General features: G+C 43.8%; 1 protein-coding gene across 5 annotated transcripts in view; it reads left to right on the forward strand.

Annotated features, from left to right (window-relative positions):
• PIKFYVE (phosphoinositide kinase, FYVE-type zinc finger containing) overlaps positions 1-16,221 on the forward strand; it is a 97,712-nt gene that overhangs the window by 5,273 nt on the left and 76,218 nt on the right. For all 5 annotated transcript variants that reach the window (XM_081898135.1, XM_081898134.1, XM_081898136.1 and 2 more), the window contains 3 exons: positions 1,240-1,416; positions 2,127-2,308; positions 4,833-5,018. In XM_081898135.1, coding sequence (XP_081754261.1) covers positions 2,137-2,308; positions 4,833-5,018 — 358 coding nt within the window. In that variant the 5' untranslated portion in view covers positions 1,240-1,416; positions 2,127-2,136. The remainder of the gene's footprint in view (positions 1-1,239; positions 1,417-2,126; positions 2,309-4,832; positions 5,019-16,221) is intronic.

The raw sequence follows: 16,221 nt of genomic DNA on the forward strand, positions 1-16,221 counted from the left end.
TGGAAGGCAGGGGGAGGAAACTGGGATCAGAGTTCCCTGCTCTGGCAGGCTGAGTGAGGACATGTGCCTCTGTTCCATCCTCTGTTCCTGAGCACATAAAGGAGCAGCACAACTTCACAGTCAACTTGTGTGCTGGGTTTTTCTTGGGGATGGGGCAGGTGTTAGAGGAGCCAACCCCTTTGTCTAAAGAGAGCTTGAAACTTTACCATCTTGTAGCTTGCAGAGCTTCCCTTTTATGTGTGTATCTGAACTTAAGAGAGATTTATATAGGCTCTCTCAAGACGCCTCTCGCTCTCCAGGCTTCAGAGAAAGCCTGCATTCACCCCATAGGACGCACACACATTTCCCCCTCATTTTTGGAGGGGAAAAAGTGCGTCCTATAGGACGAAAAATACGGTATTTGAGGTATATACATGCTGCCTTTCAGGGGAAGCCCTCATAGCCCACCTCCCAAATTGCTTATTCAAAAGTTCCAGGAGGAACGTCCACATATCTCTTGGTGCTTCTGGCCACTGCAAAGTATGTGGGTACTTTCAGGAGGCTTTGAAGACCTGTCTGTTTCAGATGGGCCTATGCATACAAGCGGCATTCTTGACTGAGATGCTTGCTTGGTTTTTAGCTGTTTTTTATACTGGATAATTAATTAATTAATTGTGGAGGGATTGCAGTAGTTTCTGTCTTCTGTATTATTGATCATTGTATTAGCACTTTTAAAATGCCATGTTGAAAGAGTGGTACCCGGAAAGGTAGCTCATACCTATTTCACAATAAGCAACTAAACTTCTATAATAAATAATTCCACCATTTGAGGCATAGTTAAGGAAAAGAACTCACACCATGTCCAAAGTGGAGGGGGGAGACCTTTTTTTTGGAGCAAAAGATGTATGTATGTGCATGTGGGGAGCTGAACCCTTCCCAAGTTATACCTTAACTCCTCGCAGTTTCCCCCAGGTGCTTTTTCCTTCAGCTGAGTTTTTGTACCCAAAGGAACTCACACATGTGAAAAACACTGAAAGAGAGGACCTGGGGGGTGTTTTCTTCTGCATGCCTCCTTTGCTCTGAAACAGCGGTGAGCAGCCTGCAGAACTGATAGTGCCCGCCAAGTCTCCCCATTTGGTCTGTGGCACCACCAGCCTGTCAATCCCCTGACACCATACAATGTTGGGCTTGGACCTGGTAAACCAAACAGGAAGACTTGGGAGCACACTCTGACATATGCTCTTTATTCTTCCCTTCTAGCCACTGGTAGAATTCAGTGTGTTTCGAATTTGGTGCCCTTTTCTGTCTTCTGGGAAGAATCTTCCTTTGCAACTGCGGCTTGAAGTCACGATGGAGCTGTGAAGGAGGAAGGGAAAGAACGGAGAGTGCACTTGCAATGCACTCCTGAGTCTTCATTTGCAAGCCTCAGGTTTAAAGGTGAGTTGCATGGCATCACATGATATCAAGTGATAGACAGGTGTGCAGCCTCACCTATCTGTCAGTGGTACACAGAGTGAAGGGGAGTTCTGGATCTGGCTGGCCGTTCCTGTAACAGGAGACTATAGCCTAAGGTAACTCAGATTGATAGACCAATCCTTGCTTACTTAAGGTACAGTTCTCTTTTGTCAGCAACTGGGCACTATGGTCTGAATTAATCAGGATCAGGCCTACTGCCACTGTGTCTAATTTGCGCCCAACTTGAAACACAAACTGGTTTCTCTGGACAGTTTTAGTATGTTGTTCAAATAATGGACAAACTTCACTTCCTTATTGCTATGAGACAGAGTCTTACTTTTCTTCTGAATCATCTGGTTTTAGTACTTCCTCTAAAGTCATGAATGTGCTTTTTCAAAAGTGAATAATTGTTTAGCTACTCTGTTCCAATTTCTTCCCTATTTCTGAATTCACTTCTGACTGCATCATATTTGGTACCTCTTTTAAGCTGACTACCTGTTCCTCCTCCTAAACTGGATCTTCTTTGGAATTTATATCCCACCCTTCAGTGTTACCACACCAGGAGACACTTTAAATAATATAAAAGTCATCAGAATAAACTGTGAAAAGCAGAATTCTTAAGCAGCAGGACGGTAACATGCAGTGGCTTATGTTTCATTGGGGCATTACATGTGCACCTTCAATTTTCTTAGGATCCATGAAATGGCCACAGATGACAAAGCATCTCCGACGTTGGACACTCTGAACGACCTGCCCTACTCTCCTGGCAGCCCATCTCACCTTACGCACTTCAAACCTTTGACTCCTGACCAGGATGAACCGCCATTTAAATCTGCCTATAGTTCTTTCGTGAATCTCTTTCGTTTCAGTAGAGGTAAGTACTAACTTCCTTCCATGGCTGTACATTGATTGATTAATAGTTATGAGTGAAGACTTGCTGCCAAAAGTGGGAACAGCCTACTCAAAGCATGCAAAAACCACATGCCATTGGGCTCATTAACATGTAACACTAAACTAACTGGTTTATTGAAACAAGCCAACTTCACACCAACCATAGTTCCTGGTTAGCATGTCACACGAAACTGTGGTTAGACAAAAATTGAGTGAAAGCTTCCAATCTCTTCACAGCAGCACCAGAGGAGGAGGGAGAGCCCAAGAGCTTGAGGCTTGCACACACAACCCTAGTATTAAGTGCAATGCAGTCATTTTAGTGCAATGTAGCATGGACTGCACATGGTTGTTGTAACCAGCCTTGTGCAGATGCCCATTTTGTGAAATGAGTGTGTTCTAGGATGGATTGATCTTGTTCCCACTGCCCCTGCCCTCTACCTCCAAGCATTCAAGCCAAAGTGGGTGACTTGTTTGCCAAAGTGGATAATCGTATCCAGTGTCTGGCTTTCACGTGCAGGTCTGGGTGCACAAATATAGGTCCCCATGTTACTGAGCGCTGGAACTCTGAGCATGCCCCAAGACTGTGTTTGCTCTGAGCAATGGCTGTGTCATTGTGGTAGACCATCAAGAGCCCCTATGGTGGCAGATGACATTGATCCCAGGCACGAGGTTGTAATTGCCTAGTTGATCTCCAGTCCCAGTGCCATATCTAATACAAACAATGCCTGTAACTGTGTCGTTAATCATCCATTGTGAGTTAATGGGTACCAGTCAGTCAGCATATCTTTCCTTGAGTCGAACAAGTGTCTGTTCTACTATATTTATGAAGAGGCTCACATGTGTCCTCTTTCAGGAGAGAAATGAGCATGTCACTAAAGTAAGACCTGACAGTCAGGGGTGCCCCTGTGTCTTGTTTTAAGTCCTCAGGCAGAAGACATAACTCTTATGACTCTGGCTGATCTAGGAAAATTCATCAACTGTGTCTTTTGTTTAAAAAACAACACTCATGTGTAGCCTGGACCTTTTCAGATTCAAGTTGAGGTTCACTCATGAAGTATTCTATAATCAAGTGTATGTTGCACCCACAATTTGTTTAACTTTGGGGGATTTTCACCCAAAGGTACTCCACACTGCCTTTTTTTTGCCTCCTCAGATGTCGGACCCCCAAGTGATTGACTGTGGAACTGGAATCTCTGTTTAACTTTAGCTAGAGCTTCTCCTTGTCACCTCTTTCCTCATTCCCCTGATTTCTAAACTGTGTTGGTTATTTCACTCAGCCAGTACTGTTCTAAAGAGAAAAGTTTTTTCTATTTCTAGACTGGAATAAGGAGGTTCAATGGAACCCAAAATAAGATTAAAAGTGGAGTAACTTGAAGTAGGTGAAGTAGCTCATCCTTTTTGAGAGTATTGGCGGATGAAAAGAATCATGGTTTGGGAAGGTAGCGTATGAACATCTCCTTTGGTTAAGAGACCTGGTCTCGCCTGACAACGCAAAAGGAATTCTCACTGTCCTAATTTTTTGTTTAATAAAGTGAGTCATATGTTGTGCTTTTTCCTCCAAGTATGACCAGCCCCAGTCAACAGTAAGCTTCCAGGTTGTGATGGTAATTCTTGTAGGCACGAGAAACAAGTGGCCAAAGAAGGAGGGCCTCCCAGACCAAAGGAACTGGGAGGTACTGAAGCCAAGAACTAGTTCCTCATTGCTTCGTAACTTGTGGGTTGCGATTCCCCAACACCTGAATTTATAGCTATAAGCTACCTAGAATGCCATTGGCCTGGAACTTCCTGCTGGAAGGTCTGATGTGTCTTTGCACCCTCTGGAGGTTTAGCTCTGAAACTGGGGCTTGGTACTAGCAGTTATGAGAGGCAGGGTGCAGACCTACTGCTCTTGCTAGATGCAGTTTGTAGTTCCATGATTCCTTTCCCCTGTTACTTAAAGTGATGGACGGTGGTAATTGTTGGGAGCAGAGTGAGGGGACTGTTTCCTTGGAACTGTCTTTGAAGAACCATAAATAAGGTTTGGTCCTGATTTTCTTCTCTCTTTTGCTAATAAGAGTTGTAGGTGAGCGCTGGCAGCCTAAGCACTGTTTGTGCTGTCAATAGATAACAGGCTGCTGTCCTATGATAAGTTTTTAAAGAGGTAAGCCCAGTGGGACTTATTTTGGGAGGTGGGGAATGCAGAAGATGGGGCTGCCAAAGAGTTCTTTCTTTAGATCTAAGTCTTTCACTATGACTCAGTGTGGGAACTGTGGTTCTAGAGAGATTTATGAGAAATCTGGTAAACACTGGTATACTAGAGAAGAGGCTGTAAAATAACGACATTTCTGCTTTGTGTATATTTTGTACACACACCTATTCACCAGGTGGGACGATCTTTCCCAGGTTCATAAGTCATGGCTTATGTGTGAACAAACGCTAGTGTCTGATTTATTTGAGAATAATATAAAAAGGTAGTTTTCCAGTTCACATATCTCAACATTGATTAGACTAACACTTCCTCTTTCTAGACGATGGTCGTCTTGCTTCTTCCGTGGAGAGAGCAGAGACAGGACAGGGTGATCAACAGACGCTGAATGCAAGCTGGTCAAGTCCGCAACATACTTTGAGGTCGCAGTCCCTAAGGTCGTCACCGGTACCTTACAAAAAAACCCAGCCCTCTGGGGAGTTGCAGAGAAGATCTTCAGCGTCTTTAGGTAAGAGATCAGAGTTTGAAAAGAGGTGGTCTGTGCTTTATAGGGCTTTGGCATTTTCCAAGCCCCATTCAGCTCAAGAGATGCTTCCAAGGAATCTCCTAACACTGTTCTTGCTTTAAAAAAACTACACACTCCTAGATTTGGCAATGTGAAAACTCAGTTTTTCTGTGTGTGTGTTTGTTTGTTTTTTGGTTTTTTTGTTTAATTCATCTAAGCAAGAAGGAAAACCTGCATGTGTTTCCTGTTGCTTTATTTTGTTACCCTACGTGGGATTTCTAATGTATACATTTATGGAATTTCTAATGCCATCCTTTTCGTTGGGAATGTGGAAAACAGCAGGGAAGCGCGTATGTGAGAGTAGATGGATGAATGTCTGTCCATGGTGACTTGCTTACCTTTGTGCCCACTGAAAAGTCCTACTTTCCAGACCTCTTTTCCATTCTTGTTGTAAAGCCAGAAGAACGCATGAAGACCTGCATTTTCCCACCTTATTATGTTTCGAAGCAGTGAAAACATGGTTTTTAAAAACGATCACTTCCAATGATCTGCAGAGTGGGGGGTGGTGCAATTTGAGTCTGGGGACATGAACACTTAAAAGTGTTAGCAAATGATACATAAACCGCTGGCTCCTATGCGCAGTCCTGAAGCCCTGATGTGGGCATGCAGATTCCCCATTCCTTGTTGCTGCCTCCAGTAGATGTGAACAAAACCCTGGTGTACAAGATTCAGCTGGCATTCCAAGGTTGCATAACAGGGCCATGACCTAAGTAGATTAGATTTCAGCTGTGCCTAAGTCTGAAAGTCCAAACAGTTATTTGAAGTGAAATGCCCTCTATTCTGTTAGGAATCCAGATTTCCACCATGGGCTTCATTTTCAGGGAGAGACTTGAGAGCTGAGCCAAAACTACATGTTACACTGAGAGATTTGTGATTAACGCTCTGCCTTCTGTTGAATCAGATGGTCCCACAGGAGTAGAGTAGTGCATGCTCATTTGTTTGGGGCAATAGCATGGGGCCATTTAACCCTGGTCTTACGCCATTTCCTGTTATAGAATGCCCCCCCCTCCCGGGCAATAAGTTGCTCTTTGCTCTGGAAAGAGGAATACAAGCACCTCTCCCCTCCCGCAAAGCAAATATCCCCTGGGAGAGCATTTACATTGGGGGAAATGGTCGATGCGGGACAGGGTTAAATCCTGCTTTCCTGATCCTAGTAGCAATGGGAAGCCAGCTAAACTCAGTACAAAAAATATCACGCAGCTAGTTTTTGTTTAACTTAGCCACAGAAAGCTGGAGTTGTTAGCTTTTCCAGCATTTCAGATCATCAGGCCTAGACTTAAAACTACCTGCTGAAAAATATTGAAGAGCAGAATCAGGGTGTGCTTCTCTTGTGACAGATAGCCTCCAGGGGGCACTCATGTCAATTGGATGCTCTCGTTTCTTTTCCTTGTCTCCGATAGCGTTTACAGAGATCAACATTAGCCTGTCTTGGATAAAAAGTGCTTAACTCCAGTATGAAATAATGAAGAAGATCATTCTGCATACATAGACCAGGTTTCTCTGATTCCAGAACAGAGAAAGCAATAAGGGGGAAGTTATTTTAAGGCTTCTGAGACTTCGCTTTAATACAAGATGCATAGGCTACAGTTACTTTGGCAGACTTTAGATGTTCAAGTGCAAGGAGTACAAGAAGTGCTTAACACTATTGCACTCGATCCTTATTCTCAAAGGGGCAGCAAGGGCTAAGATTCTGGGGGCATTCCTGCATCTATCTATGTTGCTAGAGAGCCAGGTGACACCATTGGCTAGGAGTGCCTTTTGCCAGCTTTGGTTGGCAAGACAGCTGCGACTGTTTCTGCATCAGGAAATCCAGACCAGTGTTCTCTATTTGCTGGCACCCTCCAGAATGGATTGCAATGCTGTCCCCGTGGCTGACCTGGAAGGTGCAGCTAGTAGAAAATGCAGCATCTCAACTGCTCCCCGGGGCAGACTATCACTGTCATAGTAGGTCACCGCTGAGAAAATTACACTGGCTGCCAGTTAGCTTCTAGATAACATTCATGTTGCACATATTGGTGTACAAAGTCCCATACATTTGGAGACCAGAGAACACGTAACGGATAGGGCACAGATCGTTTTCTAGAAAGCTTTCTGTCAAGCTTATGCATGCAGTCCCCCCCCTTAATTACTGTCTCAATCCTTAATCTCTATGAGATGGAAGTTGTCCCCTTGCCCCCCCCCCCGTTTCACTAAAAATGTGAGCGATTGCTGTGTTGCTGTTCACATAAATTATACACATGTACACTCCAGGATTTCTAAAGTAAACAGCACATGAACAGATAATCTTCAATAGTTCATATAACTGTATAAAAATAAATGTATTGATGTAAAACTGCACTGCGAGAATAGCACAGCATGCGGCTTGACTCTCTTATATCTATAATACGGAGTGGGTGTATTTTGCATACAATTTTCATATAATTAGTTGGGCTTTTAAAAACCCCCGATGACACACGAGTGGCTTAGACACAAGCAGGCGCTCGATACAAGGGGAAGTCTAATACAAGCAAAGCTCAGTCAGGTTTGGACAATCGAGTATAAATCTGGTTAAAATGGATTCCTCACCCCCAGCCATAGGTTTCCCAGCCTTATTAGTGTCATGCCAATATTTTTGCTTGCTTTTAAAAAACCCATCCATGTGAGGGATCAGCGAAAGTAAATAATATGTGACCTTTGGGGCCGGAATTGTGTGTGGATGGTCATGAGAGGTTTTGCCTATTGTTCTTCCTCTAAAATCATTGACCTTAAATAACTTATTCACTTCTTTAATAAAACACTCTCTGGAGACCTTCAGTGCTGGTCTCCTTGGGAAAACCCCTGGAGATGATCTTGCAGGCAAGCGTTCCAAGAAGCTGGGCATGGGAGAAGGTGGCTCAGAAGCTGATGCAAAGTTGCTGTGATTTTTTTCAAAATAATAATATAATATATGCACCAATCACCCACCTTGTAGTGATTTTAAGGTCAGAGCAGCAAGCAAGCTTTTCTCTCCCATACACATGAACAAGAAAGTTGAAGAGTGTGTGTGTGTGTGTGTGTTGTGGAGGGACCTCTTTTGCCAGGAGTGAATACATTGGTGAAATGCAGGGACAGGGAGACGAGGATTTGGCACCCTGCAATCTGAAATAAGTCTGTCTCTTGCTGCGTTTGAAGCACCAGTGTTAATACTTCAGGTAGGATTCCCCTGATCTGTCTTTGAACAACTCTTGAGAACTCTGCTCAAGTTCTCCTGGAGGATTGGGGTGTGCAAAATAAATGATAAGTTCCACAGAGTGGGAGCTGGATGGGTTTGCGCTATAGCATAAAGGCAATTTTGTAAAAGCTCAGTACATGGGGGGAGATCTGCTTCCGGGCTCTGCCATTTCAGAGTACAGACGGAGGCCCACAGGACTGGATGCTCCTCCATGCAAGAAATATTCGTTGGTCACTGAAAACTGACATGTTGTGGCAGCAGGAGGATAGCCCTCTCTGGCATACTCAAAGCTCAGGGATTTTATTTTATTTTTAAAATAATTTTTATTAACTGGCCAATCACATCAAATTAAATCACATCACATAAATTCCGAATTACAAAGCCAAATTTTGAATTTTGTTGGGGGGACCCATACTTCAAGATCCAAAGGGGGGATTCTAATCATCTTCTTGCTACTGCGTTAATGTCCAAATCAGTCCCAATCATTCCAAACAGAATTCATAATTCTATCCAGTCTTAACTTGCTGTTTCCACATCCTATCTTGTTCATATAATTCCTCTTTTTTCTTTATGATCTCTTCTGATAGTCTCCTTAAGCCGATAAACACCAAAGCTCAGGGATTTTAGCGTGCAGAGATTTGTTTTAAATGGAGCCACCCAGTCGTGCAAGCCCCAACCTTCATCCTGGTACAGTCCAGGAACAGTGGTCCCCCCCCCAGTCCAAACTGGGTGATGGGGAGCAGAACTTTTCAGTGCAATGCTTGGCTGTAATAAGAGCCTAGAGGCAGAGTAGCTGCATTCAAGCTTAACTAGGCTTGTTGAGCAAGCCAGGATGCAGCTTGCAATTCCTTTGCTCATCTGTGGTTTGCTTCGCTTGATGCTGGTTGGTTTGTCTCTCCCCACCCCCTTCTCTGTGAATACTTGGACTGCTATCCCGAATGCCTGTGTGGCTCTTGAAGACTGGCACGGCCACCTCATGTCACCAGTTCTCATGCTATTGGTTGGCTGCAGACATGGGGCGGGGGAACATCAGTGATCTCCTCCTCTGAACTCTTCAGCTGTTCTCAGCAAGCCCAAGCCAAGCACAATCCTAAAGCTTCCCTCCTCCTTCTCCGTATTTCTAGATGTGGTGGGTAGAGACTTGCTGGCTTTGTTTCTTAACCCCTTGATCCCAAACTTCCTGAGCAAAAGAATCTCTCGCTGCAAGACTCTGCCTGCAATTTCATAGTGGTTTTCCCCCCCTAGTATTCCCCAAAGGCGAAGGGAGTTGTGAAAGCTCTCTGTTAGATTCTCAAATCTCTGAGACAAATCCCCCCCGCTTGCCTGTCTTCCCAGCCTCCAGCCCAAGCCTAAATGGATTTTGTCGTCTCTTCCTATCAGTTCACCCAGCAAACCCATATGACTCTTACCGTATTTCTGCTTCCAGGCAGAATCCCTAAACTGGTTATCATCACCCATCTCCCTAGCTGTAAGAGGTGTAAAATGCACACCTTTCCACAGATATGTTTGCACCTACAAGCCGTAGTGCCTCCAATGCATCTGGGCCCAATTGAGGTCAGCATTCAGCTTCCTGAGAATTCATCCCGGACTCCATTCCTTGCATACCTTTCCCTCGCCAGCTGTACCCACCCATCCAATAAAGGCACAAATTTTAGCTAATTACAGAATTTTACTGGTTAGCCCAGAGAACTACAGGAAAAGCTATAACAGGGGCTTGAAAACAGTTGTTCTGCCTCCCATTCTGCTGATGGGAGTTGTAGTGTGAAAATATTTGGAATGCACTAGGGATGGCTATCCTTGGTGTGCAGAAACAGGCTGTGGTCCAGATCTGGGAAACGTGGGGGGGATTGTCCCCAAGGAATTGGCCTGAAGTTCTTCTGATGGCCTGCCTGACAAAGGTTGGCTGCTTCAGAACAAGCTTTAGGAAAAGCCACAGAAATGCTGTTTACCTGCGGCAGGCAGGTATCCAGCCTAGGCAGATAGGGGTTTCCCTCCCAGGAGGATGTCCTCATGTACCCACAGGTGAATAGGTTGCAAGATGCCACAATCACATCAGCACCAGGGTCTTCCTGGACATTTAGCAGAAAGGCTAGGGACATGTAAACATCCTGGCCTGGCTTCAGGAGAAAGATTAAGTTCATTTTTCGTACACCCAAAAGTTTTTTTTAAAAAGAATATTTATTAAAGTTTTCAATAGTAATACAATAAAAATCAAAAAGAAAAATGAAAAAATAACAAAAATACAAAAATAAAATAATTAAAAACACATAAAGTTTCCATTACTTATTTTCCATTAACTTATTTCCCAGACCTCCTCGTACCTCTCTTTTTTGTATTCCAATTCAAATTGTTAGTTCAGCAAATCCTTATCAATAAATTTTAACCTATTTCTAAACCTTTTTTTTCCATATTTCTCTTAAAGCATTACAGCTGGAAACCACTTAATTTCTATCTGACATCATTCTAACATTCATTAATTTTGCAATATTTCTGTAAATAGTATTTAAATTTCTTCCAATCTTCTTCCACCGACTCTTCTCCCTGGTCTCGGATTCTGTCAGTCATTTCTGCCAATCCCATATAGTCCATCACCTTCATCTGCCATTCTTCCAGAGTGGGTAGATCCTGTGTCTTCCAGTACTTTGCAATGAGTATTCTTGCTGCTGCTGTAGCATACATAAAGAAAGTTCTATCCTTCTTTGGCACCAATTGGCCGACCATGCCCAGGAGAAAGGCCTCTGGTTTCTTCAGGAAGGTATATTTAAATACCTTTTTCATTTCATTATAAATCATTTCCCAGAAAGCCTTAATCCTTGGGCATGTCCACCAAAGGTGAAAGAATGTACCTTCATTTTCTTTGCATTTCCAACATTTATTATCGAGCAAATGATAAATTTTTGCAAGCTTGTACATGTTGTACATGAGCTACAGCTGTAGATGATATGCCCAGGTGGGATTTGAAATGTTCAAAGCAGGAGTTATGATTCCTGTGCTACTTAACACTAAAGCTTTTTGTATGGTTGGGTAGGGAGGTGGGGCAGGGGGCGCTGCAGAACGGACCCTTTCATGCAGATGCTTGATTTTAGCAGATTTGTAAGAGATTGCAAAAAGGCTTGAGACTTGGCGCCTCTGCACTGTTGGTTTTGGGCACAGTGCGCATTCCTTCATGCTCTGTGAGTTCATAATGAAAAATTGCGTAAGTGCAACAGTGTATTGAGCTAGTCTCTCCCCCCCCCCCAGCTTCCATTCTCCTCAACGCCAAGTATAATTGCAGAGTTAGCATTTTAAATATTAACAGGATTACTACACATGCACAAGTATTCTGTGTAAACGGAAAATCAGAATGGGGAAGCTACAGAAATTTGATACTGGTACTTAAGCGTTTATCATGGATGGCCAAGTGATTTTAATTAAATTAGACAAAATGGTAGGAGTTCTAGTTCCTCATAATTCATTTATTGATTAGCAGATTTTTATCTGTGTAGTGTGTGTGTGTGTGTGTGTGTGTGAGAGAGAGAGAGACCTATTTTTTCTTAATTTCATAAAAATTTAAACATCACTTAAAAAACAAACAAACCAATTTGTTTTTTAAAGTGCCCCCACAATCATGTTTGTTGTTGTTGTTTAGTTGTTTAGTCGTGTCCAACTCTTCGTGACCCCATGGACCAGAGCACGCTAGGCACTCCTGTCTTCCACTGCCTCCCACAGTTTGGGCAAACTCATGCTGGTAGCTTCAACAACACTGGCCAACCATCTCATCCTCTGTCGTGCCCTTCTCCTTGTGCCCTCCATCTTTCCCAACATCAGGGTCTTTTCCAGGGAGTCTTCTCTTCTCATGAGGTGGCCAAAGTATTGGAGCCTCAGCTTCCAGTGAGCACTCAGGGCTGATTTCCTTCAGAATGGATACGTTTGATCTTCTTGCAGTCCATGGGACTCTCAAGAGTCTCCTCCAGCACCATCATGTTTGTAGGCTTTCTTATTATAGTTCAGCATTTTTATATATGTTTTTGGGGTACTCTGTATACAGAGGACGCAAGCAAGGAGGAAAGGGACAAAAATCTGGAGCATGTGGCCTCCCTCAGCCTCCTGGTGTTTTGGACTCCCAACCTGTAAATGAACTAAATAATCAGGGGTAATGAGAATTGAAGGGCAACAGGTTGGGGAAAACTGATTAAAGCATGCCTAAAAGATGAGGCAAAGATTTTGAGCTGCTACATCATGTCTGTAAAGGACAACTCCATTTGTACAATCTTTTGTGTGTATGTGTTAAAGAGCCACTGCTACATGTGTGCACCAAAACGCACACTTGTGTTTTCTACATATGGAAAAACCTTAATGCATAACAGTTGCACTGTCTGTTTCCATATACACCAACTCACAGATTAGCATATTAAGTGGGCAATCTCTTGCAGGTTCCCGCACCGTATTAGGTTAGGCAGGTGGTCGACAGACCTAGAGGACCACACTGCTGGTGCCATAACACCCCAGTCGTGGAACACTCTCTACAGAGATGTTCACCTGGCATGTACCATAAAAAAGGCAAAGGTAAAGGACCACTGACAGTTAAGTCCAGTCGCAGACAACACTGGGGTTGTGTCGTTCATCTCGCTTTACAAGCCGAAGAAGCTGGAGTTTGTCTGCAGACAGTTTTTCCGGGTCATGTGGCCAGCATGACTAAGCAGAGCAGCGCACAGAAATGCTGTTTACCTTCCCGCAAGAGCAGTACCTGTTTATCTACTTGCACTTGCGTGCTTTCAAACTGCTAGGTTGGCAGGCGCTGGGACAGAGCCAATGGGAGCTCACCCCGTCGCAGGGATTCGAACTGCCGACCTTCCGATCGGCAAGCCCAAGAGGCTCAGTGGTTTTAACTACAGCGCCACCCACGTCCTGGCATGTACCACAGTGCCAGGCAAAGACCAAGTGCTTTAGATATAATACTGCTCCCTGCTTAATGCTGCTATTGTGACGTTGGTGGTCTTGTAACTATATTTTGATGACATTTATATTGCACTTGTTCTTAGCCAGTTTTGCAGATCACCCTGGGAATAAAAAATGGCCTGTGTAGGTAGGCAAGGTAGATACTAAATAAGCAGACATGGTGGCTTAGGGCCCTCGTACTTACAGGACCGCCTCTCCTGGTATGCCCCACAGAGGACCTTAAGGTCCATGAATAACCATAGTTTAGAGGTCCTGGGCCCTAAGAAAGTCAGACTATCCTCCACCAGGGCCAGAGCCTTTTCAGTGATGGCTCCAACCTGGTGGAATGCTCTGTCCCATGAGACTAGGGCCCTTCAGGATTTAACCTCCTTCCATCGGGCCTGTAAGACAGAGCTATTCTGCCTGGCCTTTAATTTGAATTCAGCCTGATCTTTTATTTCTCTTCTCTTCCCTCCCCCTCCCCTTTTATGAAGATTACCTGCTCTGAGACCCCACAGCTAATTCTCCCCTGGCCTCCTTGCTGGCCCAAGTAGGACTAATTCAGCCAGCTAGCCCTGGTGACGATCTAATGCTTATTAGGATTAACGCCAAATTAATTGATGAACTTTGAATTTTATTGTTATTCATGTTTTTATACTGTATTTTATGCTGCTTCTACGATTAAGTGTTTTAAATTTGTTGTTAGCCGCCCTGAGCCTGGTTTTCTGAACCGGGAAGGGTGGGGTATAAATAAAAAAATATGATGATGATGATGATGCATGTGGGGAGTTGCTTGAAGTGGACCTAAGATGATGTTAGGTACCATTCGTCATGAAACAGGAAAAGGGTGCAGATAACTTTAAGGATGTTTTCTATGAGTTCTGGGTGTGGTTTTCCAGGCTAATTAGGCAACTGCCCACAGAAAGAGAAGACCCACATGCTTTGTGTTTGTTGTTTATATAGCCGTAATAAAACTCTTGTTCGAGTATTTTACATCAGTCTTGTGGTTCTGTCGTCTGCCGCCAGTGAAAATTCACCTCCAATAGATGATACATGGTTCCTCATTTGAAATCAGGGGTCAACACTTTGACCTACCATGAATGCATCTGAAAACTGAAATCTGCTTGGACTTTCCCCAACAGTTGTGGTTGGAAGCCGCGGCACAGGAATTTTAGTACCTAGTAGGAATGCGGGTGGTGCTGTGGGTTAAACCACAGAGCGTAGGACTTGCCGATCAGAAGGTTGGCGGCTCGAATCCCCATGACGGGGTGAGCTCCCGTTGCTCGGTCCCTGCTCTTGCCCCCCTAGCAGTTCGAAAGCATGCCAAGTGCAAGTAGATAAATAGGTACCGCTCCAGCGGGAAGGTAAACGGCGTTTCCGTGCACTGCTCTGGTTCGCCAGAAGCAGCTTAGTCATGCTGGCCACATGACCCGGAAGCTGTATGCCGGCTCCCTCGGCCCATAAAGCGAGATGAGCGCCGCAACCCCAGAGTCGGCCACGACTGGACCTAATGGTCAGGGGTCCCTTTACCTTTACCTTTTTAGAAATGGTTAAGGTCAATTGAAGAACATCTCATCTCCATCCCATACCACAACCCCTTGCCTCAAATTTCCTTAGGAAATGAATTGTGTTGCCAGGCAGTTAGATACTTGCTAGAAAACGACCCGCAGCCGCAAAGTGTTTCAGAGGTCCTGCTCTTACAAAGGCAAGCTGTTTCCTCGTTCCTCCGAAACTGGGAGGTTGGCTGTTGCACAGCAACAGTTAACTTGATTGCTTCTGGTCTGAGCTGCCAGCATTCCTGCTGACATCAGTGATATATAAAGCAGTACGTACAAAAGGAGCCATGTTTGTTTCTCTTCATCCAGGGAGCGCCAATTAAAATGCATGTCCAATGGAGAGCGATGCGCTTGGTGAGAAACTTGATGTTATTATTATTTTAAAAAGGTTTTACAAAGCACCTGTTTAAAAAGGAATGCCATGAAAGGAGCACAGTTAGCAAATCTGCGGCGCGTACTGTTTCCAGCGTGTTAGAATGGGAAACTTCGTATAGTGATATTAAGAAACTTTGCTAAATTGTACACACCCCTTTATTCTATAGTTAGTAAATGTTGCTTTGCAATGGATTGCAGCTTTTTAAAGTGTAGGTTTCTCTTCAGATCGTATAAACCTTTCGCTTTTTAAAGTGTGGGTGAGTAGTTTTCGTGCGTTTTATCCACAAACGTTGACCTGTTGGGTTTCGTATGAATGAAATTGTTGTATGTGAAGCTACTTTTGAGTTCAGTAAACATAGAAAAGGGGCATGTAAAATAAGCTCGACTTACTAAAATGAATGCAAGTTAGTACTTTGGTCATGTAACTGTTCGCAGCTCCTGATGAATACTTCTAACAGTGAATTCCTGTTATTTTTATGGATTACCATGCAGCCGAAGCAGAGGGTTGCAGTGAACCGCTGAAAAATTATCTAGTAGATTTGTTAAGATGTGTGCTTTATAAATCTGTTTTTGAACAAATTTCCAAATGTTGATAAAAACACAATACGGTCAAAACTCCTATTCCTGTATTCCATTTGTGGTGTATGCTATTATACTGTAAGGAGGACTTTTTGCTAAACACCTCAATATGAATGTTGCAGTGAAAGTGACAAAAGGAAGCTTATTCATAAACGTAGCTTTGGTTTTTAATTCCTCAAGGTGTGTATGTTGAGGAATGTAATACAGGCAAGTTTTTCTTTCAAGTTACTTATCCTAATACTCAAAATAAACCGAGAAGCGCTACCTACCGTATTTTTTGCTCTATAAGACTCACTTTTTCCCTTCTGAAAAGTAAGGGGAAATGTGTGTGCGTCTTAAGGAGCAAATGAAGGCTGAGCAGCTATCACAGAAGCCAGAACAGCAAGAGGGATTGCTGCTTTCGCTGCGCAGCGATCCCTCTTGCTGTTCCGGCTTCTGAGATTCAGATTTTTTCTTTTCTTGTTTTCCTCCACCGAAAACTAGGTGCGTCTTGTGGTCTGGTGCATCTTATAGAGCGAAAAATACGGTA

This window comes from Podarcis melisellensis (assembly GCF_964234715.1).
Source record: "Podarcis melisellensis genome assembly, chromosome: 1".
Classification (NCBI taxonomy): Eukaryota; Metazoa; Chordata; class Lepidosauria; order Squamata; family Lacertidae; genus Podarcis; species Podarcis melisellensis.